Consider the following 27,496-nt stretch of genomic DNA (forward strand, 5'->3'; position numbering starts at 1 on the left):
GGTGGGAAACCAAACAGACACTGTAAATGTACAAACTCCCCAGGGTGCCCTAAGGCTGTAATAAATCCCATGTCGCTGTGAGGTAAGTGCTTGTTACTGAGCCACTGTCTCACCCTAAAGTACCGAACAAAGGAATATGCTGTTGCATTCTGTCAGAGTCCTACAGCAGAGATACAGGTTGTTTGGCTCAAACCGTCCAGGCCGAGCAGTGTTCCAAATCTGAACTAGTTGTGTTTGCCCCATATCCCTCAACCAGTCCTTTCCCTGGAAATCACCAAATGTCTTTTAACAACTGCAATTGCACCCACTTCTCCTGCTTCATGTAGCAGCTCATTCTTGACAAACCATTTTCTGTGGGAAAAGCTCTTCTTCAGCTTCTTTCTCTTTCCCCCACCCCCCCCCCCCCCCGACCAACCCCACATGCCTGTGTGTGAAAACATTACCCCTCCCTCCTGTAGTTTTGGACTCCCCTACCCTGTCCCAGCATGCTTACTGTATGCAGTCAATCTTGAGTGTGCCAATGGCAAGGCCACATTTAGTGCTCAGCAAGTGTTACACTTCAGGAGGTGGTGATGAGCTGGTCATTACAGTCCACCTGGTGTAGGAGAGACCGGAATGATGCTGCTGAGGAGGGGCTTCTGGGATTTTCATTCACAAACAGGAATATTTTCCCAAGTCAGGATGGTGACAGACTTACATGGAGCTCCATTGCGTGTTGTTGGTGCTGCCTCCAGCCAGAACATTGAAAACTGTTCCAGCATTACTCACTCCTAACTTCAGTCTTATTGATGGTGGGCCGGCTTTGGAAAGTTACAAGTTGAGTAATTACCAACAGAATTCCCTGCCTCTGACTTCCCAATTTTTGAGTTGTTCACTCTACAGAATGCAATGAAAACTGTAACAGATACTGTCACCTTGGAAACATGCTGGCGTTAAGCGCTGATTCAACTTCAACAATGTAAAACCAAACATGGAGACAGAAATGTTCAACGTGCGATACGTTTCTAGCAGCAGCTGAGACACAGAACCCTGAGGCCTACTGTGTATAAGAGGCACTCAGCACATTTAGCGCACATTTCGCACACATTTTTGCATCTTGCTTTTTCCAAGTGGGCTTCATGCGACCCTAAGTCACGCTGATCACAGCAGATTCAGAATGGATCTACAAAGGACATCGGTTGCTTGTATCAGACAATCCAAAAGCACGTTATTCTGTCACTGCACAGAAATAGGAAAATGTTCATATCAACCAAATCAGGGCATTTTACAAGGATGAGGATAGCAAAGGTCATTCCCCTGTTCAGAGGATAGCAAATGTGGTTCCCCTGTGCAAGAAGGGGAGTAGAGACAAACCTGGTAATTGTAGACCAGTCAGCCTTACCTCAGTTGTTGGTAAAGTGTTGAAAAAGGTTACAAGGGATAGGATTTATAATTATCTCGAAAAGAATAAATTGGTTAGGGATAGTCAGCACGGTTTTGCGAAGGGAAGGTCGTGCCTCACAAACCTTATTGAATTCTTTCAGAAGGTGATCAAACAGGTATTTGAGAGTAAACCGGTTGATGTGGTGCATATGGATTTCAGCAAGTCGTTCGATAAGGTTCGCCACAGTAGGCTATTGTACAAAATGCGGAGGAATGGAATTGTGGGAGATATAGCAGTTTGGATCGGAAATTGGCTTGCTGAAAGAAGACAGAGGGTGGTAGTTGATGGAAAATGTTCATCCTGGAGACCAGTTACTAGTGGTGTACTGCAAGGGTCGGTGTTGGGTCCACTGCATTTTTATAAATGACCTGGATGAGTTTGTAGAAGGATGGGTTAGTAAATTTGCAGACGACACTAAGGTCAGTGGAGTTGTGGATAGTGACGAAGGCAGCTGTAGGTCGCAGAGAGACATAGATAAGCTGCAGAGCTGGGCTGAGAAGTGGCAAATGGAATTTAATGCAGACAGGTGTGAGGTGATGCACTTTTGTAGGAGTAACTGGAAGGCAAAGTACAGGGCTAATGGTAAGATTCTTGGTGGTGTAGATGAGCAGAGAGATCTCGGTGTCCATGTACACAGATCCTTGAAAGTTGCCACCCAGGTTGACAGGGTGGTTGAGAAGGCATACAATGTTTTGGCTTTTACTAATAGAAGGATTGAGTTCCAGAACCAAGAGGTTATGGCGAAGCTGTACAAAACTCTGGTTAGGCCGCACTTGGAGTATTGTGTACAGTTCTGGTCACCCCATTATAAGAAGGATGTAGAAGCTTTGGAAAGGGTGCAGAGGAGATTTACTAGGATGTTGCCTGGTATGGAGGGAAGGTCTTACGAGGAAATGCTGAGGGACTTGAGGCTGTTTTCATTCAAGAGAAGAAGGCTGAGAGGTGACTTAATTGAAACATATAAAATAATTCGAGGGTTGGATAAGGAGAGCCTTTTTCCTCGGATGGTGACAGCGAGCACGAGGGGGCATTGCTTTAAATTGAGGTGTGAATGATATAGGACAGATTTCAGAGGCAGTTTCTCTACTCAGAGTAGTGAGGGAATGGAACGCTTTGCCTGCAACGGTAGTAGATTCACCAACTTGAGGTACATTTCAGTCGTCATTGGACGAGCATATGGACGTACATGGAATAGTGTTGGTTAGATGGGCTCCATATCGGTATGACTGGTTGGCACAACATCGAGGGCAGAAGGGCCTGTACTGTGCTGTAATGTTCTATGTTTTATGTTCTATATTCTATGGCTCCAACACCAACGTTCTAAAGTTATGACGACTATTCCCTCAGATTAACAATCCGACGAAATTGTGCAAATCTGTGATGACTGAGTCTTAACGCACAACCTCAGATACACAAGTGAAGGTTTAGAGTATATTTTATTGTCATTTTCTGGCAAATACATTTACAGAATGTGCACTTGTACAGGAGGTCAAAGGTCATTCAGCAATTCCATCATCGACCAGTTGTCAACTGTGATTCGTTTCTGGATCCAGTTCCCATCCTGCACTGATTGGACGTGGCAGCTGATCAACTGATCATCAAGAGTGATTGGCCATCACTGATGATGTCATTTCCTGCTTCATAAAAAGAGGGTCTGCCCCTGGGGTATAAATAGAGTCCCACGGGAATGATGTTGATTGTTCTTCCTAATTTTGTTATTTTGGTGGTGAGGAGAATAAAAGAAATTTATTGTCACAAGATGGCCTCCCAGATCAGTCAGAACTATCACCAGGATTGTGAAGCTGCTGTCAACAAGCAGATTAATGTGGAGCTCACTGCCTCCTATCTCTATCAGTCTTTGGTGAGTGCTGTCTCTCGGGGTTAAACATATAAATCTGTTCTGTTGAAGTAAATTCTTTGCCTGGCCTCTAGTGAAGCTGACAATCTAGTAGATTGAGGTTTTGTGGCTCCTACCTAAATATCAGTTCAGGATAGAGGTGGTGTTACTATCACGATGGTGTAGGATACTGATGTATGTTAACTCAGGTCCCAGTTGGCCTTCAGTGGTATCTGGAGGGTAAAAGCCTCTTGCTTTTTTTTTCTTTCTGACACAAGTTTCCTGACTTCATTTGCCTGATCTCTGTGGTGGTCCTAAACAAACATGCTGATTTTTTTTAACACTGACTATAACAATAACTTCCCTGTTGCAGTGGCCCTTGTTAGTCTGAACAAACCTGAGGCTAGTCTGTGACTGGTATCTATTTTATGTGGATCTCCTTCATTGAGGCTGACTTGGCTTTACTTGTATTTATTCAAGAGGTGGGTGTGGCCTATCCCGTTCCTACTGAGAGTGGATCTGCCGTGTGTGAGAAATGTTGGATCCCCTCTCTGCCCCTTCTCCACCCCACCCCATGCTGGGGCTGCGGGAATGTGCTGAGGCTATTAGCCCAGTGACATTGAAGAAATGGAGGTTGTTCCCATATCATTTAGCTTGACCTAAAACAAAATGTCCCCTCTATCCCGGTGGTGATGTGACTGTGCCCTTCCAAGGAGTAGAATGTGCTTGGAAGGTATGTGTTGAAGTAACCTTGGTGAGTGCTGCAGGGGACCTGGTAGGTAATGGACCCTGAAAGGAGGTGGTGAATGCAGTCCCCATGAAGTGGGCTGCCCTGTCCTGGATGGTGTCTGCTTCTTGCATGTTGTAGCTCCCCTTCTACAGACACACGGGGAATATTCATCTCTCTCTGGGCTTGTGCCTATTGGAAGGAAGTTGTCTTGTAAGGAGGACTAAGTCCCTATAAGCCTCACTTGGGAGGTGGGACCGCTTTAATGGTGAGCCAGTTGTTGGGGTTTAATCACTGTGTCCCAACTCTATTGGCACATGCTTCCCAAGGATAAAATCCCGACTATCTTCTGCCACAACTTGTAACTACCCACTGAAACCACAGATATTTGCTTGCCTGACTGTGGTTTTTGGATTTGAGGATTAAAGTAACTTTACAGGAGTCCTTCCCCAGAATGTAATTCTTAGCTGATGCTTCCAATAGCGAGCATTAGCTCTTAAACCCTTGCATCGAATTGTGAACATGACAGTTTAGATATGAGTCACATGGGCTGAAAACCTACAGGATTTTTTGCCTGTTTGGGTAAAGTCAGGGCAAGTGTTTTTCCAGGTTACTGTTTTCACTAGTGACGTTATCTACAGGCCACTAATAGTTGACATTTGATCATTTGTTTTGCAATTTGTTTCAGTCATGTGACTTGGTGCAAGTTTCTGACAGCCTGAGTTTGCACTATTTAGGCAGAGCAATAACCCACTGCTGCAACGATCCAAAGGCTGTTACTGGGCAGGCTTTCCTCGGCATTATCTTAGTGCCAAACTCCATACTGGAGACAGCACACCTTTGTAGAGTTCATGTGTACACTTACATCCCAATCTCATTGATCCTGGGTTTGCAGAAAACATGCTCCCTACTAGTCGTTGACTACAGCAGGGTTTCAACATCTTTTTTCCAGTTTTCCCCAAAGGCAAAACATAGTGCCTTGCGTCTTGTAGTTGAGAACTGGAATGGGGAGTGAGCCAGTGATGTCTGATGTAATTTTAACTTGATCTTCCAGATGTCCTACTTTGACCAGGACGATGTTGCCCTCGCCCATTTCTCCCGGTTCTTCAAAGATCAGTCCCAGGAGAAGCGGGAACATGCAGAAAAGCTGCTGTAATTCCAGAATCAGCGTGGAGGCCGAGTCCTCCTCCAGGATGTGAAGGTTGGGGTTGGGTGGTGGGGGAAGTGCAGGGGGGAATGGCTGCTCTTGCGGTGTCATCTCCAGTGACAAGATTTTCAGATCCTGAGCGAGTGTGAGAAGTTCTTTTGCTTGGCTTCCCTGTTTGCTCTCCTCCATCTCCAGTGTTTCAGCATTTATGCAAGCCCTCTGGTCCACCAGGCCTATGCTGATGCAGCAAAGACCGAACTGTACTCACCCTGTACTTGGTCCAGGCCCGACTATACCCTAGTGTTTAGCACTCGCCCAGCTAGTCCTTTAAACAGTGCTGCAGTAGCCGTTTCCAGCACTTTGTTCTTCCGTTCCCCAACACACCCACCAAATTTCCTCCAATCCCCTCTATCCTGCTTCCTCAAACCTGTGCCCTCTGGTCTGAGTGTCTGCCATGGGGAAGACATTTTCCCCATCTACTGTCCAGACTTCCTTGTCTTCCATCAAACAACCACCTCAGCCTCACCTGCTCAAAGGAAACCCCCCAGCCCATCCAATCTCTCTCCTCAATGGATTTTCTGTCTTGGCGAAACAACCTGGGGACCCTCGCCAGCACCCCCTGCAGTAGCATCCTGTCCTTCTGACCAGTGAGGCCAACGATAGAATGCAGCAGAGACCGGAAGAACAATTTTCATAAAATGTGTTCAAAGGACTTGTCCCTGTGCTGTTCCTCACAACCCTGCCCCAAACTAACATGTTACTTGGCCTATGTCCCCTTTCACACACAGTTTGCCTTGTGTGAGCATTGAGGGATCGATGATCCTGTGTTTATTGTAAGCACATTACTGCCCCCCACAATGAATTCAAGTCATGATGGTTCTGACCATGCTGCTCGGGCATGTATGAGGCCACAAGCACAAGTGAGACTTGAACCTCAGACTTGTCAACCGGAGCTTGGGACACTACCGCTACTTCCCCCACAGCCCTTGGGATTCACTCCTGAATATCCTTTTTAAGACTCCAGCAGATGGACACTGGTGCAAATGACTAATCTGGTACATTTTTATTCCCTGTGGTACAAGGATACGTTCCTGAGCTTCCGGCTTCAGGTCAAGGATAAATGGGGCAAGGTGAAAGGAGTCACCAAGTAGCTAATGTTTTCTTTACCTGGGCTTCAGGGATGGCACAGTGGCTCAGTGGTTGGCACTGTTGACTCAGTGCCAGGGGCACCAGTTTGGTTCTGGCCTGTGACGAGAATTTAAACGTTATCCCAAAGCATGGCTTCCCCACACAGTAGAAAAGAGGATTGGCAACTTGAAATGCAGGTTACATGAACAGGGTGGGAATGGGACCAGATGGGATGCTCTTCAGCAGTTATGGTCTCAATGGGGTGAATGGCCAGCTCCCATGCTGCAGGGATTCTGTTTCTAAAGCTTACCTGTCCTTCTCTCCATCCCCAGAAGCCAGAGAGGGATGAGTGGGGTAACAATCTGCAGGCAATGCAGGTTGCCCTGGATCTGGAGAAGAATGTGAACCAGAGTTTGCTGGATCTCCACCAACTCGCCACAGCACAGACTGACCCTCATGTAAGCTTCACCTCCTCATTCACATCACTGCTAGACTCTCAGGGTAATGTTTCATTGGTTGGTCTGTGTGGATTGGAAATTCACTAATGTAACACTTTCCATCCATTACTTTCCTGAACTATTGTAACATTGATCACTTGGGATCATACTGATTACAATGAGGTATAAGGGGAATTTGATCTATAATCTAGTGGAAGTGCTGAAATGACGTTGGCCACTGAGTTCTTCGTTAGTATCATTGCAGTGGAATGATCATTGTCCATCACAATCCAACTCAGCTCCATTTCACAAACAGCAAGATGGAGCAGCTGACATGTTGTCCTCACTGGCATAAATTCTCCAGGTGTTAGCTCGCTTTTCAGGGCTGTCCAGAGCTAGTCATGGCTAAGTCTGTCTTGCAGAGGGAATTCTGAAATTGTCTTGGATAGTGTTAATGTACCAAGTGTCATATTCCTCTTGCAGCTGTGTGACTTCCTGGAGACTCACTATTTGGATGAGGAGGTGGAGATCATCAAGCAACTCGGGGACTACATCACCAACCTGAAGCGCCTGGGAGCCCCTGAGAATGGGATGGGAGAGTACCTGTTTGACAGGCTCTCCCTGGAGGACAGCAGTTAGTGTGGCCTGGAGTACTGTCTGCTTGGTCTGAATGCATTCCCCACTTCACCCCATGCAATCTGGCTCCTTCCAGGGAAAAGGGGCTTGTAGCAAAGCATGTAATAGCTGTACCAGCTGAATGGGAATGAATGAAATGTATTGATGTTGCTTCTTGTCCATCATTGAGACCCTTGATATTAAAGAGCTTTTGAGAGCTTCAAGCCTGTAATTTTGGCAAATGAAATTATTAATTTGACAAAATATTTCCCTGGTCTTCCCTCCAACACCACCGCAGCATCAGTCTCGGAATTCCTGTGGAACTTCCTCTAAGTTATGAATCGAAGTTATTCCCCCAGCCAGAACTTGAGGTTGGGGCCTGCGGGGTGTAAAATCAGTTTGTACTATTATCTCACACGCAGGTATGATGAATACAGGTGCAGCTAAAATTTTCATTGCTCTCAAAAGAGAAAACACCCCTGCTTGGCCGAAAGAAAGACTTGACACCCACTTTCACTGAAACAGGGCTGTTGGATGCTTTATGTTCATGTCTAGTTTGGTTAGCAACAGCTCCCCTGTCAACCTCCACCAACCGAGACTGATTGCTAAAGTCCACACAAATCACAAGTTGATGCCAATGTCAATTCTGTGCCAGCTGGCTCAGCTTGCCGCAACAAGAGCTTAAGGGAAGAGACCCAGCAGCGTCCCCCCTCTAGCCTTGTGGAGGAACCAGCAATGCTGGGAGCAATAAACTTAAACTTAGCAATGGGGATCTGACACACCTGGTCTATTCTATTGAAATCAATGTTATTACTTTCTCCGCACAGTGCATCCTAGATTCACTGAGACCCAGTTGAGGTTCAAGCCAAGACCAGCCCTGTGGCCTCCTGACCCCCACCACCAACTGCCTGGCTCAGGACAGCCATCAGCAGTTGCTCACAATGACCAGTTCATTTGTTCCTTCGCCTGAGGAACATGCGCTGCTCTCCCAGGCGATATGGATTAAATCCCCATTGTAGCTCGACAAGAAAGCTCACACGGGGGGAACCATTTCCCAGGAGTAATCCAAAGCTGTCCTAATGTGGTTTTGCTCCATTTACTTCCTTGCTCTCTGCCAGGTCTTGGTCAGAAACCCCACCACGCCTAGTAATAAACTTTAGGCCTGCCAGCCCAGAGATGGGAATATTCAGCACAAGTCTGCTTGAAAAAATTCACCTGAACTGGATGCACTTAATGCGACCGACAGCAGGATAACAGTGACCTGGGAATGACACAGCAACGCTCCTGGTTAAATGCTGCCATTTGATTGGCTCTTGCTGCTGAAGCCTGCATTGAGCGCACTCAGCTGCTCCCTTGTTCCTCTGAGATTCCCCCACGGGGAGGGTTACTCCTGATGCAGGTTGATTTCACCCGATCACATTGAAGGAGCAGTGTGACTCAGGGAGGAGACCTGCAGATGCTGACTTTCCTGAATGGCTGCTTCCTTTATCTTTCGAGGTGTCAGAGATCGTGGTTTAGGGAGGGGGCTATCAGAGACATCCTGGGGAATGTTTCAGGGAGTTTTGTAGCGAGTGCACACTGCAGCCTTCACTGAGGGTGTGGGTCTTTAAGGCACAGAATGTATTTGTTCCACCACGTAGAGTTTTATTTTAAACCATCTTGAGTCTTGCGTGTAGAATCCCTGCAGTGCGGGAAGAGGTTGTTCAGCCCATTTAGTCTGCACTGATCCTCTGAAGAGGTTGTTCAGCCCATTTAGTCTGCACTGATCCTCTGAACAGCATCTTGTTCAGACACACCCTGCCTTCTTACGCCATCTTTCCCACGGCCACTCCAAAATAAACTGCATGTCTTTGGACTGTGGGAGGAGGCCCACACAGGCACGGGGAGGATGTGCAGCCTCCACACGTGACTGGAATTGACCCCAGGTCCCTGGCACTATGAGGCAGTAATGCTGACCATTAAAATACCCTGCCATCCAAAAGTTACAAAAAACAGGAACACTCTGTTGCACAGAATTAGAGTGAATGACTCATTTCTTACGGAAACAGACCCTTCGGTCCTACCCGTCCATGCTGACGAGGTTTCCCAACCTGACATAGTCCCACTTGCCTGCCTTTGGCCCATATCCTTCTAAACCATTCCTTTCCATGTAAATCTCCAAATGTCACTTAAATGTTGTAATTCTAACTACATCCACCACTGTCTCTGACAGCTCGTTCTAAACATACACACCACCTTCTGTATGAAAATGTTGCCCCTCATGTCCCCATCAAATCTTACCCCTCTCCCCTCAAACCGATGCCCTCTAATTTTGGACGCCCCCCCCACCCCGACCCTGTCCCAGCATGCTTTTTATATACAGTCAATCTTGAGTGTGCCAACGGCAAGGCTACATTTAGTGCTCAGCAACTGTTACACTTCAGGAGGTGGTGATGAGCTGCTTATTACAGTCCACCTGGTGTAGGAGAGACCGGAATGATGCTGCTGCTGTTGCTGAGGAGGGGCTTCTGGGATCTTCACTCACAAACACTGATATTATTCCAAGTCAGGATGGTGACGGATTTACTTGGAGCTGCTTCAGTGTCACTGGGGCGGCATTGAGCTGGAAAATTGCAAGCTTCTCCAGCATTATTCCCAACTTCAGTCTTATCGATGGTGGACAGACTCTGAAAAGTCTGAAGTAGAGTTATTCACAACAGAATTCCCAGACTCTGACTTGGTCTCAAAGCCATGAGCACATGAATTAGGACTGACCTCTGCCCATGGTTTCTTAGAAAATAGAACCTAGAACAGTGCAGCACAGTTCACGCCCTTCAGCCCACGATGTTGTTTCGAACTTTTATCCTAAACCCAAGGCCTATCTCACCTCCACTACCTTATACTATCATCCATATGCTTATCTAATAGCCGCTTAATTGCCCCTAACGAGGCCGACTCCACGACACTCTCTGGCAATGCATTCCACGCCCCAGCCACTCTCTGAGTAAAGAACCTGCCTCTGACATCCACCCTATATCTACCTCCACTCACTTCAAAACTATGCCCCCTCATAATAGCTAACTCCATCCTAGGAAAAAGTCCCTGGCTGTCTAATCTGCCTATACTTATGATCATTTTGTACACCTCTATAAAGTCACCTCTCATCCTTTGTTCTGAAGAGAAAAGCCCTCGTTCTCTAAACGTTTCTTCGTAAGATCTTCCCTCCATTCCAAGCAACATCCTGGTAAATCTCCTCTGCACCTTTTCTAACACTTCCACATCTTTCCTGGAATGAGGTGACCAGAACTGGTCACAATACTCTAGATGTGGCCAAACCAGGCTTTTGTATAGCTGGAGCATAACTTCACAGCTCTTGAACTCAATCCCTCTATGAATGAAAGCTAACACACCACATGCCTTCTTAACAACTCTATCCACCTGACTGGCAGCTTTCAGGGAACTGTGGACATGAACCCCGAGATCCATCTGCTCCTCCACACTGCCAAGAATCTTTCCGTTAACCCTGTGTTCTGCTTTCAAATTTGTCCTTCCAAAATGAATCACTTCACGCTTTTCAGGGTTAAACTCCATCTGCCACTTCTCAGCCCCACTCAATACCCGACCAATGTCCTTTTGTAACCTAGAACAGCCCTCCACACTATCCACAAGTCAAATCACCTTCGTATCTTCCAAAAACTTACTAATCCGCCATTCCACTCCTACATCCAAATCATTTAACAAAATCATAAATAAAAGAGGACCCCGAACAGACCCTTGAGGTACACCACTCGTAACTGAGCGCCATGTTGAATATTTTCAGTCAACTGTCACCCATGTCTTCTATGGGTCAGCCAATTCTGAATCCAATCTGCCACATTTCCCCCGTCGCATGCCTCCTGACTTTCTGCATGAGCCTGCCATGGGGAACCTTATCAAAAGCCTTACTTCAATACATGTATCCCACATTCACTGATCTACCTTCATCCACATGTTTGGTCATCCCTTCAAAGAATTCAATCAGATTTGTGAGGCATGATGTACGCCTCACAAATCCACACTGGCCGTCACAAATCATACTGTGCCTGTGCAAGTGATAATTAATTCTGTTTCTTAGAGCCCTTCCCATTAATTTGCCCACCACTGGCATAAGACTAGCTGGCCTGTAATTTCCAGGGTTACCCCATTCCCTTTTTTGAACACATGAATAATATTCAAACTTGTCATTCAAAGCTAAAAGATAGCACTAGATTGCATCCTGCTTTTTGAAGCAGATATTGAGTGAAAGTAACTTGCTTCCACCAATCTGTACATCAGTGCTGTGATCATACTCGAACGTTCATTGGGGATCCTCAATTCCCAAAGCCTCACAGACCACCAGTCCATGGGAGAGGCTGCTCCATTCAACGCAGTTTCTGAGCCATACATTCTACAGAATGTAATGTAAACAGGACCAGCAACTCTCCACTTGGAAACATGCTGGACTTAAGCTCTCGATTTACTTCATTCAATTAAAAACCAAACTTTGCGAAAGAAAGTTTGCATGTGCTATACATTTCCAGCAGCAATGTAGACAGGGAGGTGTGAGGTCTACTATGCAGGAGAGGCACTCAGCACATTTAGCACCTTGCTTTTCAAACTGCACTTCATGAACCCAACGTCAAGGAGATCACAGCAGATTCAGAATGGATCCACAAAGGAATGAGCTTCCTGTATGAGGTAACCCAAAAGCACATTGTTTCTGTCGCTGCACAGCAATAAGAAAATGTTTACTGTTAACAAAATCTGGCCATTTTTCAATGGGCACCAACGCTGTTATTCAACAAGTACAAAGACTAATCCCTCAGAGTAACAAACTGACAGAATTCTGCCAATCTGTGATCAGTGTGTCTTAAGATATAATCTCAGACACAATCGTGAACTTTTAGAGTATATTTTATTGTCATTTTCACATAGAAATATTTCCAGGATTTGCACTTGTGCAGGAGGTCAAAGGTCATTCAGCAATTCCATCATCGACCCGTTGTCAATTCTGATCGTTTTCTGGATCCAATTCCCATCCTGCACTGATTGGATGTGGCAGCTGATCAATTGATGAACGAGAGTGATCGACCATCACTGATGATGTCATTTCCTGCTCAAGAAAATAAAGGGCTGCTGCTCGAGTAAAAAAAAGTCCCAAGAGAGTGTGATGTTTATGGTGTAGTTGGTTATCTTTCCAAGTTTGTTATTTGATTTTGGAGGAAAAGGAAAGCTATTTTCTTCATAAAATGGCCTCCCAGATCAGTCAGAACTATCACCAGGATTGTGAAGCTGCTGTCAACAAGCAGATTAATGTGGAGCTCACTGCCTCCTATCTCTATCAGTCTTTGGTGAGTTTTGTCTCGATGGAGTTAAAATTAAATCTATTCTGCAAAAATGAGCTGATCCTCTTGTTTCTAATTAACTTCATAGTCTTGTAGATTTGAGGTGTTTCAGTTTGCACCTTTAAAAATCATTTTGGGATAAATGTAGTGCCCTTTGGTAACAATGGATTTTGATATTGATGTGCAGTATCTAATTCACCAGCTGGGATTGAGTGATAGATGGAGGGCAAATTGTTCTGTCAATTATTTTACAATTTACTGCCAGGCCTTTGCCTGGTGGTAACTGTCATTTTCCTCCCCAGAATTGACCAAACTTTACTAAAATTAGATGTAATGGTGTTGGGAGTTGTATGCACCCCTTGGCTAGTCATCCTGTAACATTTTAATATACCTTGATCACACTTACTTTGTGCTCTGATCCTAAATACACATCATGCCAGTTTCCATTCTGTGATGGAGAATGATGGCAGTGACTGGCTTCTCTGAGCATATGCATGTGTAACTTGCATTGAGGAGGCCTCAGATGTGGACTAGTTGGCTTTCTGCATTCTCAGTTCATGAATGGACTGTTAGTGGTCAGGAAGTCACTTGTTGTCCATTCCTCCAATAGATCAATGCTCTCCTGTGAGTGCATGCACAGGGTGTCTGGAATAACCTGAGGTCTTCACTTCACCAAAAAAGGTGAAGAATTGGAGTTTCAAATTCCCACGGTATGGGAAATGGTGCCTTTCTCCAGGGAGCACTGTGCCTATGGCCTCTCAAAATGGCAGGCTATAATGGTTTGGAAATGTTGAAGCAGCTTTTGAAGGCTGCTAGGTACCTGGTAGATAGTGGACACTAGGAGTGCATTCACTCACTCCCTTCAATGAGGTGGGCTGCTCTGTCCTGCATAGTGTCTGCTTTGTGCATGTTGCAGCTCCACTTCTTGGGGGGAAAAAGGGAGAATATTCATCCCTCGTGGGGCTTATCACTGAGAAGCATTCTCTTCCCACACTTTCAGGATGAAATCCCTGTACCCTTCCCTTTAGCAGGTGGGAACAGCTATCACCAATAAGCCTGTTGGGTCTTAACTGTCAGTGGTGTCCCATATCAATTGGGCAGCATGTGCCCAAACAACCCACTATTGTACATCTGTAAGATGCAGCTACCCAAGTAAAGTCAGAGAAAGTTGCATAACTGTTTTTCGACAAAAGAAACTTCTCAGCCTGATCAGTAGGAACTAGATAACCTGCTCTAACAAGGTGTAGAGCTGGATGAACACAGCAGGCCAAGCAGCATCGGGGGAGCAGGGAAGCTGATGTTTTGGGCCTGGACCCTTGAGAAATGGGGAGGGGAAGAGGTCCCTGAAATAGCAAGGGGTGGGGAGGTGGATGGATGAGGGATCAAGAAACAGGTGGTGAGGAGACTCCGGTCTGAGGTGAGGATGGAGCCAATAAAGTCAAGTGAGTTGGGTAGGCCTGTCCAGGGAGGTGGGGATGGGGTTTGAGGTGGCGGGGGAGGTGGGGTGGGGTGGTGTGGGGAAGTAGGTGGGAGGAAGGATGGACAAGTTAGGGAGGTGGGGACTAGCTGAGCTGTGACTGGGGGAAGGGAGATCTTTCAGCTTAAGTCCTCACTGATACCATTGGGCTGCAGGGTTCCCAAGCAGAATACAAGGTGCTGTTCCTGCAACCTTTGGGTGGCATTGGAGGCCCAGAATGAACATCAACTGTCCCCTCCTGCTCCTCTGGAGGGGAAGTAGTTTGTGACTGGGAGGTGCAGCTGCTGATCACGAGCCCAGCATAGGCACTCCACAAAGTGGTGTCAAGCCTCTGCTCGGCTTTCCTGATGTAGAGGAGGCCACGTTAGGAACAGTGGGTACAGTATATCTCACTGCAGATGTGTAGGTCCACTTCTTCTTGATGTGGAAGGTCTTGGGGCCTGGGATGAGGGGAGGTGTAGCACAATCTGTGTGGCAGGAAAAAAGCCCTGGCTAGTGGAATGGACAAGGGAATCAGTGGTCTCTCCAGAAGGCAGCTATGGTTGGGGAGGTAAAAAAATGTCTTTGTCAGATCGTAGATGGTATAAGTGCCAGAGGATGCTGCACTGGATCCTGTCATTGAGGTGGTACTGAAGGATGAGAGGATTCTGTTTTGGTTGTGTGCGGGATAAGATGCAAGACCGGTTGTGTTTTTCTTCCACTAAAGGGAAGTTACGCTCCCTCGGAAAACGAGGACATCTGGGATGCCCAGGAGTAGAATGCCTCCCCTCAGGGCTGGAGGTGAAGGAATTGGATTAGGGGAAGGCGTTTTCCTTCCACAGGAAGGTGGGTGAGGTGTAATCTTGGTAGCTGTAGGAGTCAGTAGGTTTGAAATAGATCAAAGATTGATCGACAAACTTAAGGTTGAGGTAGAAGGTTCTAATGAATTAGAGGAACCGTTCAAGCTCCTTGTGGGATGTAATGGAGGAAGATGTGGAGTTTATGGCCCATCTCCCTGTAGAAGGATTGTTCCACATATCCTAACAGAAGCAGGCACAGCCTGGGCCCATGCAGGTACCTATGGCCACCCCCTTCCTCTGTAGGAGGTGGGAGGAATTGAAGGAGAAGTTAGGGGTGAGGATGAGTTGGCTAGTGGAAAAGCTTGTTGGTGAATGGGGACCAGTCAGACCTGCAGGATGAGAGAAGCAGAGGGCCTTCGGCTGTCTCCACGGGGAATGGATGAGGTTGGAGGCTGTGGGTGGGAGGTCATCTGCAGTGAGGTTGTAGATGGACGAGGAGATGGTTTGGTGGTCAGGGGTGGAGTCATGATCAAGGGCGGGGTGGTAGGAGGTATCGGCTGCTCTTCCACACAAGTATATGTGGCACTCCAGCTCCTGGCGTTTCCTTAAACCCTGTTCAGTCACGAACTTCATCCAATTCTGATGGTGCTTAGAGTGGAAATGCTCTTCTCTCTACAGACAAGAACAGGCCTGGGCACCTCAGGTTTTTGTCAAGGAATTTTAAAAAGTGTTTGCCTGGTTACCAGGAGGAGGCGAGGGTTGTTTTTGATGATCCTTGAACTGGAGCCACTGGCTCATTGGACAATGGTTCTCATCCACCTTGATGTATTCAAAAAATTCATGTTTATTGACTTCTCAATTTGATTGAAGGCTAAACCAGTCATGTCTGGCACCAATTGTATGATGCTTAATGGATATAACTTGTTTTCTCCCAGATGTCCTACTTTGACCGGGATGATGTTGCCCTCCCCCATGTCTCCCAGTTCTTCCAAGATCAGTCCCAGGAGAAGCAGGAACATGCAGAGAAGCTGCTGAAATTCCAGAATCGGCATGGAGGCAGTCCTCCTCCAGGATGTGAAGGTTGGTGTTGGGTTTTTGGGGTGGGGGGAGTTGGGTGGTAGAGAGTGGCTGCTCCTCAGGGATGGCACAGTGACTCAGTGTTTCCCATGCATGCCTCAGTGCCAGGGATCCAAGTTTGGTTCTTGGTTCTAGGCTCCAGTGAATGACTGGAGTTGACTTGTTCTTGCCATGTCCACATTGGCTTCACGGTTCAATGACGTGTGGGTTAGAAGGATTGCCATTTAAAATGCAGGGTTACAGGAATAAGAAGGGACTTGTAGCGACGAATGTAGTGGCTGTACCTGCCGATTGGGGATGAATAAAATGATGTCGTGACCTTGGTTATTGTCACCATGACTCAAATAGCCTGTTCCCATGCTGCAGAGATTGTGAAGCTTACCTGTCCTCTCTCCATCCCCAGAAGCCAGAGAGGGATGAGTGGGGTAACAGTCTGCAGGCAATGCAGGTCGCCCTGGATCTGGAGAAGAATGTGAACCAGAGTTGGCTGGATATGCACCGAGTTGCCACAGCCCAGACTGACCCTCATGTAAGCCTTCCCACCACCTCCTCATTCTGATCACTGCTAGGCCCTCAGGGCAACACCTCATTGGTCTTTTGTAGATTAAAATTCACTCGGATACTTGGATCACAATATCATATCTGAACAGTATGTTCATTTAATCAACATTAAAGCAGCTCAGCTATGAGCTGAAATGGGAATTTGGATTCACTACCAGGAGTGATGTTGGCCAATGAATTCACTTTCAGGGCCACTTGCATTAGAATGATCATCGTCTGTCACAGTTCAGCTCAGCTCCATTTCACAAACAAGAAGGTGCATCTGGAACGTTACTGTCCTCACTGGCGCAACATCTCCTAGATGTCAGTGGCTTTTCCAGCTGTCGAAAGCTAGTTATGTTGGGGTCTGTTTCGCAGTGGGAATTCTGAAATTTTCCTAGATCATGCAAATGTACCAAGTTGCCATAATTCCTCTGTTGCAGCTGTGTGACTTCCTGGAGACTCTCTATTTGGATGAGGAGGTGGAGATCATCAAGCACCTTGGGGACTACATCACCAACCTGAAGCGCCTGGGAGCCCCTGAGAATGGGATGGGAGAGTACCTGTTTGACAGGCGCTCCCTGGAGGACAGCAGTTAGTGTGGCCTGGAGTAGTGTCTGCTTGGTCTGAATGCATTCCCCACTTCACCCTGGACAACCTGTCTCCTTCCAGGGAGAAGGGGCTTGTAGCAAAGAATGTAATGGCTGTACCAGCTGAATGCAAATGAATAAAATGATGTGTTTATCTTGGTTCTTGTCCATCATTCAGACAGCTGGATGCTGTCGGCTTTCACCAATAGGCCTATGGGAAGAGATATCAGGCTCTGCTTTCTACCCAGGTGCAGGAAACAGCTCAGTTGGGACTGAGATGAGTTCAACCTGACTCGTATCCTCCCAATGGGCCCTGACATGACCAGCATATTCTGTTTTTCATTTGCTGCCTTTTTCTCATGTGGATACAGCCTAAAGTTACTGGGAGCGAGTGAAGGTTCAAACCAAGGCCAGTACTGGTGGGCTGTGACCTACCCTGCCTTGTTACAGCCTACTGTAGTTGATTGCACTGAACGGTTCATTCCTCTTTTCATGGGAGTTAAATATGCTGCTACCCTGAAGGGACCTTGGCGTAATTACCCTTAGCCTCGAGTCAATTCTCCTAGGAGCATTCTGAAGCTGGCCTAATGTGGCTTTTGTCAGTTTACTTTCTCTGACCTGTTCCAACACCTTCATTCCTTTTCTCACCCCTCCCACCACCCCACTCCGAGCAATAAACTTCCACCCTGCCAGTCTACAGCTGGGAAAATTCAGCCCCAACATTGACAGCACCCATATTCCATGGAGTTCGCTCTGGAAATTATCCTGAACTGTTACATGCTCATGTATGAGCTCAATACCACTTCGAGCAGCATCACTGGGTCTTTGGGAGTAACACAGCAACACTCATGGTTCAATGCTGCCATTTGATTGGCTCTTACTGCTAAAAGCAGCATTGAGCGCACTAAGCTGCTCCCTTAGTTCCTCTGAGCTTCCCACACGCTGAGGGTTACTCCTGATGCAGGTAGATTTCACCCGATCACATTGAGGGAGCAGTGTGACTGGGAGAGGCGACCGTGAGATGCTGACTTTGCTGTACAGCTGCTTCCTTTACCTTTTCGAGGTGTCAGAGAGATGATGGGTTGAGGAGGGGGTTATCGGAGACAGCCTGAGGATTGTTTCAGGGAGTTTTGTAGCGAGTGCACGCTGCAGCCTTCACTGAAGGTGTGGGTCGTTCAGGCACTGAATGTATTTGTTCCACTACATAAAGTGTTTTATTTCAAACAATCCTGAGTCTTGGCTGTAGAATTCCCGCAGTGCGGGAAGAGGTTGTTCAGCCCCTTTAGTCTGCACTGATCCTCTGAACAGCATCTTGTTCAGACACACCCTGTCTTCTTGCCCCCATCTTTCTACCCCACAGCCGTTCCAAAATAAACTGCATATCTCTGGACTGTGGGAGGGAAGGAACCCCCACAGACACGGGGAGGATGTGCAGCCTCCTGAGAGTTGCCCATGACTGGAATTACATGTGGGTCCCGGGCACTATGCAGCAGTAGTGCTCGTCATTAAGAAACCATGCCACCTAAAGTAACAAAAACAGGAGCACCCTGTTGCATATGATGAGAGTCGCAAACACATTCATTACAGAAATAGACCCCATTGCCCCTGCTGATGAGGTTTCCACGTTTGGCCCATTTCCCTTTAATGCCATTCCTTTCCATGTAAATCAGCAGATGGCTTTCAAAAGTTCTAATTATGCCACTTCCTCTAACAGTGTATTTCATATACAGATCACCCTCTGTGAGGATAGAGTTGGCCTTCTGGTTCCCTTTCACATCTTTCCCCTCAAACCCATGTCTTCTAGTTTTGGACTCCCCTACCATGTCCCAGCATGCTTTTTACATACCGTCAACGTTGAGTGTGCCAGTGGCAAGGCTACATTTAGTGCTCAGCAACTGTTACACTTCAGGAGGTGGTGATGAGCTGCTTATTACAGTCCACCTGGTGTCGGAGAGACCGGAATGATGCTGCTGAGGAGGGGCTTCTGGGATTTTCAGTCACAAGCAGGGGTATTGTTCCAAGTCAGGATGGTGACGGACTTACATGGAGCTGCTTGAGCAATGTTGGGGCTGCATGGAGTCAGCAAATTGTAAAGTATTCATTAACACTTCCTAACTGTGGTTTTGAAGATGATGGACAGGCTTTGCAAAATCAGCAGTTGAGTTATTCACAACAGAATTCCTCGCATCTGACTTGCTCTTAAACCCATGATGATTCACAAGGTGTGATCTCAGACCATGGTTTATGTATAATATTCATACTTGTAAGTTAATCTAATAGGACGAGACTGCAACCTGGTATTTGAAGCAGATATTGAGACAAAGTAACTTGCTTCCACCAGTCTGTACATCAGTGCTGTGATCATACCCTAACATCTTCAATTCCCAAAGCCTCACAGGCCACCAGTCCATGGGAGGCTGCTCCATTCAACACAATCAAGGTTGCCTGTGCTACACATTTCCAGCAGCAATTTAGACAGGGAGGCCTAAGGCCTACTGTGTAGAAGGAGACACTCAGCACATTTAACGATTGCCTTTCAAACTGGGCTTCATGAGACCCAATGTCAAGGAGATCACAGCAGGTTCAGAATGGATCCACAAAGTACATCAGTTACACGTACGAGATGACCCAAAAGCACATTCATTCTGTTGATGCACAGCAGTAGGAAAATGTTTAATGTCAACAAAATCTAGCCATTTTGCAATGGACTCCAACACTGTCATTCGAAACATATGAAGACAAATCCCTCAGAGTAACAAACTGACAGAATTCAGCAAATCTGCGATGAGCGTGTCTTAATAGTTAACCTCAGATACTCAAGTGAAGTTGTAGAGTATATTTTATTGTCATTTTTAGGTTGATATACTTACCGAATTTGTACTTGTGCAGGAGGTCAAAGGTTAAGCAGCAATTCTATCATCGACCAGTTGTCAATTCTGATCGATTTCTGGATTCAATTCCCATCCTGCACTGATTGGATGTGGCAGCTGATCAAGTGATTAACAAGAGTGTTTGGCCATCACTGATGATCTCATTTCCTGCTTCATAAAATGAGTGTTGGCTCCTGGAGTATAAATAGAGTCCCACGGCAGGGATGTTTACTGTTGCTCTTAGCTTTGTCATTTTGGTGGTGAGGAAAATAAAGCAAGCTTTTCCTTTATAAGATGGCCTCCCAGATCAGTCAGAACTATCACCAGGATTGTGAAGCTGCTGTCAACAAGCAGATTAATGTGGAGCTCACTGCCTCCTATCTCTATCAGTCTTTGGTGAGTGGTGTCTTTGTGGGGTGAAACATACTTCTGTTCTGTTGAAGTGAACTCTTCCCCTTGGATGTAATTAAGTTGTCTATCTTATAGACTGAGTTTTTGTGGCTCCTACCTCTTTCTCAATGCAGGATGAGTGTGATGTTACTGTAACAATAGTTTGGTGTCTAATGTTACTCTAACTTGGGTCCCAGTTGGTTGTCAGTGAGATGTGGAGGGTGGAGTGTTCTTGTAGTTACTTGCCTGTCCCATGATGGTGCTGTGACTGGTGGTAATTATCGCTTCCTGTGGCTGTTTGAAACTTGAGGGAACAAAATTAAAAATGAATTGGGACTAACTGGTGTGGGAATGGAAGCACCATCAGCTAGTCACTGCTTTTCTTTTCCCTCCTGTATCCTTGTTTGTATTTGAATTTTGTCGGGATCTGAAGTAAACCTGCCAATTGATAATGAGAATCTTGGTTTCCTATTGCAATCAGCTTAGAATAGGCTTGTTCTAGCCCTGCAGAGCTGGGCCAAGAGGTGGCAAATGGAGTTTAATGCAGACAAGTGAAGTGATGCTCTTTGGTAGGAGTAACCGGAAGGCAAAGTACAGGGCTAATGGTAAGATTCTTGGTGGTGTAGTTGAGCAGAGAGATCTTGGTGTCCACGTACACAGATCCTTGAAAGTTGTCACCCAGGTTGACAGGGCTGTTAAGGCAGTGTTTTGGCTTTTATTAATAGAGGGATTGAATTCTAGAACCAAGAGGTTATGGTGAAGCTGTACAAAACTCTGGTGTGGCAGCACTTGGAGTATTGTGTACAGTTCTGGTTGCTGCATTATAAGGATGTGGAAGCTTTGGATAGGGTGCAGAGGAGATCTACTAGGATGTTGCCTGGTATGGAGGGAAGGCCTTATGAGGAAAGGCTGAGGTACTTGAGGCTGTTTTCATTGGAGAGAAGAAGGTTGAGAGGTGACTCAATTGAAAGATATAAAATAATCAGAGGGGTAGATAGGGAGAGCCTTTTCTGTGGATGGTGATGGCGAGCATGAGGGGGCATAGCTTTAAATTGAGGGGTGATAGATATAGGACAGATGTCAGAGTTAGTTTCTTTACTTGGTAGCAAGGGAATGGAATGCTTTGCCTGCGACAGTAGTAGATTTGCCAATTTTAGGTACACTTAAGTCGTCATTTGACTTTAGCATATGGACTTACATGGAATAGTGTAGGTTAGATGGGCTTGATCGGTATGACAAGTTGGTGCAACATGAAGGGCCTGTACTGTGCTGTTATGTTTGAAGTTCAGATCAAACTGGGTGAGGTTGTGACTGGTATCTGATTAAGCAGATCTACTTTGCTTTTTTTCATACTGATGGGGTGGGTGTGGGCTGTCTGTATGTCAAGTGTTGGAGCTTTTCAAAGGCACAGCACTGCCATGGGGCTGAGAATGTGCTGAGGGTACTGACCCAGTGACTATGGAAAGAAGCTTATCCCTGTTGTGTTTGGCCTGACTCTAAACTAACTGGCCCCTTTTTCCCCAGGTGGTGGAGTGCCTGTGCCCTTCCAAGGGGTAGAATGTGTTTCGAAGGTGTTAGAAGTAACCTTAGTGAGTGTTGCAGGGTGCTGTCTGGGCTCGTGCCTGTCAGCAGGAAGTCCTGTCATGATGAGGATCAAGTCCCTGTCAGCCCCACTTTGGGAGGTGGGAACAGCTTTCATTGAGCCAGCAGTTGGGTTTCAATTGCTGACCCATTGTCCTAACACACCTTGTAAGCATGTGCCAGGAATGAAATCCCTACCATTCTACATCTTCCAAGTGCCCATTTAAATGACAATGATAAATTGTGCTTGGGTGTTTGCATTTGAGAATTGAAGCAACTTTTTTCAGCAGGATTCGTAAGAATGTGATTCTAAATGGCTGCTTCCAATAGCAGACCTGTTAAACCTGAATATGTTGAATTGTGAACATCCTAGTTTAGAAATCTACAGGACTTTGCCTGTTGGATTAAGTCAACAGTGGTTTTTCCAGGTTATTGTTTTAATGAGTGCTCTCCTCTGGAGAGTAGTTGATCTGCAGGTCACTGTCATATTTGTGATGTGATCAGTTTGTTTCTTTCATGGGTAATGGTACAAGTTCCCAACAGTCTGAGTCAGTACAGCTGTTTTAGATGCAACAATCCAAAGGCTGTCCCTTGGCAGGCTTTCCTTTGGACTTTTCTGGCCTTTGTCAAAGGAGCAATACAGTGCCCTGCAGCTGTTCTATTGGTGTACATCCTGCACTCCAGCTCCTGGCATTTCTTGAAACCCTATTCAATCACTAATTTATCCCGTTTCTGGTGGAGGTTAATCAGTAAAAACATCAATTCACATTTGTTCTCACCAAATGCTGTGCTAGACCCCCTTGAGCAATTTACCAGGAGTTTCAAACCAAAATAAAACACATGGTATTTACAGCTTATCTAGAGGAAGCTGGGATTGTTTTGATTTTTTTCCGATTCAACAGCAACTGTTCAAAACTGGGTTCTGAATTGTTAATGCATCAGGTACTGAACAGCTTACTGTCAGTTTGACTTTTTTAGAATGCTCAAGTAGCCCTATAGTTCTGAACTGAAATTGGACCATGACTTGTTAATGGGCTTTACCTTGTTCTCCCTTCAAGATGTCCTACTTTGACCGGGACGATGTTGCCCTTCCCCATTTTTCCCGGTTCTTCAAACATCAGTCCCAGGAGAAGCAGGAACAAGCAGAGAAGCTGCTGAAATTCCAGAATCAGCGTGGAGGCAGAGTCCTCCTGCAGGATGTGAAGGTTGGAGTTGGGTGGGCTGGGGGATGGGATGGGATGGTCATGGCTGCTCTTGTGGTGTGGTTTCTTGTCAGTGACAAGGTTTTCATTTGAGTCAAAACTTTGTTCAGCCTGTTTGATCTCCTTTTTGAAGCCAGTGTAGAAAGAAGCCCTTTGGCCCACCATGTCTATACTGACCCCACAAACACTAAACCACATTAATCCCATTTACCTGCCCTTGGTCCACAGGCCACTGTCCTGGCACTAAGTACATGTCCAGCAAGGCCTTAAACTGATCTGGAGTAGCTGTCTGTCTCCACCACCATCCAAACCTTTATGTGGTTCGTCTCATATTTCTAACTCCCCTCGGAGTGGGTGAGGAGGGTGAAGAGAGTTTCCTCCAATCCCCTCTAACCTGCTTACTCCACAAACCTGTATTCTCTCTGGTCTTGCTGTCTGCCATGGGGAAGACATTCCATCAACTGGCCACTCTCTCCAATAATTACATCAGGTCACTCCCTCAGCCTTTCCTGCTCCACAGAAAATCCCAGCCTTTCTAACTTCCAATCAATGGCTCTTGGGCAACCTCACCAGCATCCCCCTGCAGTGCCATCCTGTCCTTGTGACTGTTGAGGCCCAAGAGGGAATAATGTGGTGACCAGAAAAACAAACTGTGAAGACTGGTCCCCTTCCTGTTCCACCCCACCAAACTAATAGAGGTTGCTTGCCCTCTGTCACTGTTACACCCTGTTGACCTTGTCTGAACTTTGAGGGATCTATGGTTGTGGGCCTTTCTTAACTGTTAGCAGCACAACACACTTTGCAAACACCTCGCTGTCCCTTGGATGAATTAAATAGCCGTGATGTTTCTGATCATCCTGCTCAGGCATGTATGAAGCCACCAGCACAAGTGGTACTTGAACCTTGGCCTTGTCAGCCAGAGACAGGGGCACTAACACTGTACCATGACAGCATTTAGGCTTCACTTGTGAATATCCTCGCAATTCCATCAGATGGACCCTGATGCAAATCTTGTCATTATCCCCCACAATGACCTGTTATTCAACTTCCTCCTTCAGATCAAGGACCGACAGGCAAGGTGAAAGCAATTCTGAAGGAACTGTTCTTCAGCTGTGCTCCAGGGCTGCCTCAGGGGCGAGCAGTGTTCTCAGTGCTAGGGACACAGGTTTTGATCTGGCCTCTGGTGAGGGGCTGGTGTTTACATGTCCTCCGCTTGTCTGCGTTGGTGTCGGCATAGTATAAGAGGATTGGCCATCTGAAACGCAGGGTGACAGGAATAGGGTGGGAGAAGGACGGGTTGGGTTCCTCTTCAGAGTAGTTACAGACTGATACACATTGTAGAGATTCTGAAGCTTAACTGTCCTTCTTTCCCTCCTCCAGAAGCCAGAGAGGGATGAGTGGGGTAACAGCCTGCAGGCAATGCAGGTTGCCCTGGATCTGGAGAAGAATGTGAACCAGAGTTTGCTGGATCTACACCAAGTCGCCACTGCCCAGACTGACCCTCATGTAAGCTTCACCTCCTCATTGACTTCACTGCTAGGCCCTCAGGGCAACACCTTCATTGGTTGGTCTTTTGTGGATTAGAAATTCAGTTAGACTTTGTTTTTGTGCAGATGACATGGATCACTTCAGATCCATAGTGATTACAAAATCATTGCTGAGCAGTTGAGTCCAAGTCTGTATTTTAACTTGTAAACCTGTGGGGAGGACTGAGGGGATATTGGTCACTGAATTCTCATTCAGGACCACTGCAGTGGAATGACTTTTATCCATCACAAGTCAACTCTGCTCCAGTAAATAAACAGCAAGATGAAGCTGCTAAAAAGCAGTTGTCCTCATTGCACAATTTCTCCAGGCATTGGCTCTAGTCATCCCTGACAATCTCCCTCGATATGCACGTTTTTCAGTGGGGATTCTGAAGTTGTCTTGGATAGTGTTAATGTACCAAGTGTAATGTTCCTCTGTTGCAGCTGTGTGACTTCCTGGAGACTCACTATTTGGATGAGGAGGTGGAGATCATCAAGCACCTTGGGGACTACATCACCAACCTGAAAAGCCTGGGAGCCCCTGAGAATGGGATGGGAGAGTACCTGTTTGACAGGCTCTCCCTGGAGGACAGCAGTTAGTGTGGCCTGGAGTACTGTCTGCTTGTCTGAATGCATTCCCCACTTCACCCTGGCCAATCTGTCTCCTTCCAGGGAGAAAGGACTTGGAGCAAAGAATGTAATGGCTGTACCAGCTGAATGGAGATGAATAAAATGATCTCTTGATCTCAGTTACTGTGCATCATTTTGAACCCATTGAGGCCTCTCTTTGGTCAAGCAAGCTTTCTTGCCTTAGTTCACCACTGCTTTTCCCCAACCCCCGTGGACAGACTCCAGGCCTATGGGAGCCAGTTCGAGTTCAAATGGGGCCTGTGACCTACCCTTAGTACAGCCATCAACTGGTGGCCCTGCTGACCAGTTCACTTTGTCACTGAAGTCTGCTGCTCCTCCCAGGGGCCCTTGGGTTTTTCTAAACTATCTTGGTTCAACTGCATAGATTTGTCTTTCCCCAGAAGGAATCCAAAATTCCTTCAAGTGGCTTCCTCAGTTTTTTGCTTTCTTTCCTTCGCCCCAGGCTCAGTCCCTCCCCATAACTGGAAGTCCACCAGCCCTGAGCTGGGGAAATTCAGCCCAAACATTCTGAACAGTCACATTCCAGAGAATCATCTCCAGTTTCTCTGGGGCTACTTGATTGATAGTGGATGCTCTTGATACCATAAATACAACGATTGGTGACCTGGGGCTTGGATGATAGCCCACGGTTCAAAATACTCACATTTGGTTTAAGCTTGCAGCTACAACTGGCCTCTGACTGTTGAAGGGTTTGTACAAAAAGCTGCTGCCTTGGTTCTTGGAACCTTTCCATGGGCTGATGAAATTTTTTTTGACCCAGTGAGGGAGCAGGGATTTCTGGCAAAGGTGGGGACTGTCTCCTTCAGTCAAGATGCCTGGACATGCTGACTTTCCTGTACAACTGTTTCCTTGATCATTCAAGGTGTCAGATCATGGGTTAGGGAGGGGGTGACCAGAGACAGCCCAGAGATTGTTGTGAGTTTTCGCGCAAGTGCACACTGTAGCCTTTAGCCAGAGTGTGGGTCATTAAGGTGCTGAATATATTTGTTTTGTTTGCCCCATATCCCTCAACCATGCCTTTCCCTGGAAATCACCAAGTGTCTTTTAACAACGGTAATTGCACCCACTTCTCCTGCTTCGTATAACAGCTCATTCTTTACATAAACCATTTTCTGTGGGAAAAGCTCTTCCACCACCACACCCACCCACCCCCCCCCCCCCCCCCCCACCCCCCAACCCCACATGCCTGTGTGTGAAAACATTACCCCTACCACCTCTAGTTTTGGACTCCCCTACCATGTCCCAGCATGCTTTATATATACAGTCGATCTTGAGTGTGTCAATGGCAAGGCTACATTTAGTGCTCAGCAACTGTTACACTCCAGAAGGTGGTGATGAGCTGGTCATTACAGTCCATCTGGTGTAGGAGAGACTGGAATGATGATGCTGCTGAGGAGGGGCTTCTGGGATTTTCATTCACAAACAGGGATATTTTCCCAAGTCAGGATGGTGACAGACTTACATGGAGCTCCATTGCATGTTGTTGGTGCTGCCTCCAGCCAGAACATTGAAAACTGTTCCAGCATTACTCACTCCTAACTTCAGTCTTATTGATGGTGGACCGGCTTTGGAATGTTACAAGTTGCGTAATCACAACAGAATTCCCTGCCTCTGACTTCCCAATTTTTGAGTTGTTCACTCTACAGAATGCAATGAAAACTGTAACAGATACTGTCACCTTGGAAACATGCTGGCGTTAAGCGCTGATTCAACTTCAACAATGAAAAACCAAACATGGAGACAGAAATGTTCAACGTGCGATACGTTTCTAGCAGCAGCTGAGACACAGAACCCTGAGGCCTACTGTGTGTAAGAGGCACTCAGCACATTTAGCATCTTGCTTTTTCCAAGTGGGCTTCATGCGACCCTAAGTCACGCTGATCACAGCAGATTCAGAATGGATCTACAAAGGACATCGGTTGCCTGTATCAGACGATCCAAAAGCACGTTATTCTGTTGCTGCACAGAAATAGGAAAATGTTCATATCAACCAAATCAGGGCATTTTACAAAGATGAGGATTGCAAATGTCATTCCCCTGTTCAGAGGATAGCAAATGTGGTTCCCCTGTGCAAGAAGGGGAGTAGAGACAACCCTGGTAATTGTAGACCAGTCAGCCTTATCTCAGTTGTTGGGAAAGTGTTGAAAAAGTTTATAA

General features: G+C 46.5%; 1 protein-coding gene and 2 pseudogenes across 1 annotated transcript; all 3 read left to right on the top strand.

Moving 5' to 3' along the window:
* Nucleotides 1-3,182: 3,182 nt before the first annotated feature.
* Nucleotides 3,183-7,338, top strand: LOC132206583 (ferritin, heavy subunit-like; annotated as a pseudogene).
* A 5,222-nt stretch (nucleotides 7,339-12,560) lies between these two features.
* LOC132206375 (ferritin, middle subunit-like) lies at nucleotides 12,561-17,101 on the top strand (annotated as a pseudogene).
* A 3,182-nt stretch (nucleotides 17,102-20,283) lies between these two features.
* LOC132206564 (ferritin, heavy subunit-like) lies at nucleotides 20,284-25,276 on the top strand (the record flags this gene model as incomplete). Its single annotated transcript, XM_059640795.1, has 4 exons — nucleotides 20,284-20,385; nucleotides 23,019-23,165; nucleotides 24,543-24,668; nucleotides 25,133-25,276. Coding segments are annotated over exons 1-4 (519 nt in total), but the record flags the coding sequence as incomplete, so codon positions are not given.
* Between the last annotated feature and the right edge of the window lie 2,220 nt (nucleotides 25,277-27,496).

The sequence above is a fragment of the Stegostoma tigrinum genome, chromosome 38 (genome assembly GCF_030684315.1).
Source record: "Stegostoma tigrinum isolate sSteTig4 chromosome 38, sSteTig4.hap1, whole genome shotgun sequence".
Classification (NCBI taxonomy): domain Eukaryota; kingdom Metazoa; phylum Chordata; class Chondrichthyes; order Orectolobiformes; family Stegostomatidae; genus Stegostoma; species Stegostoma tigrinum.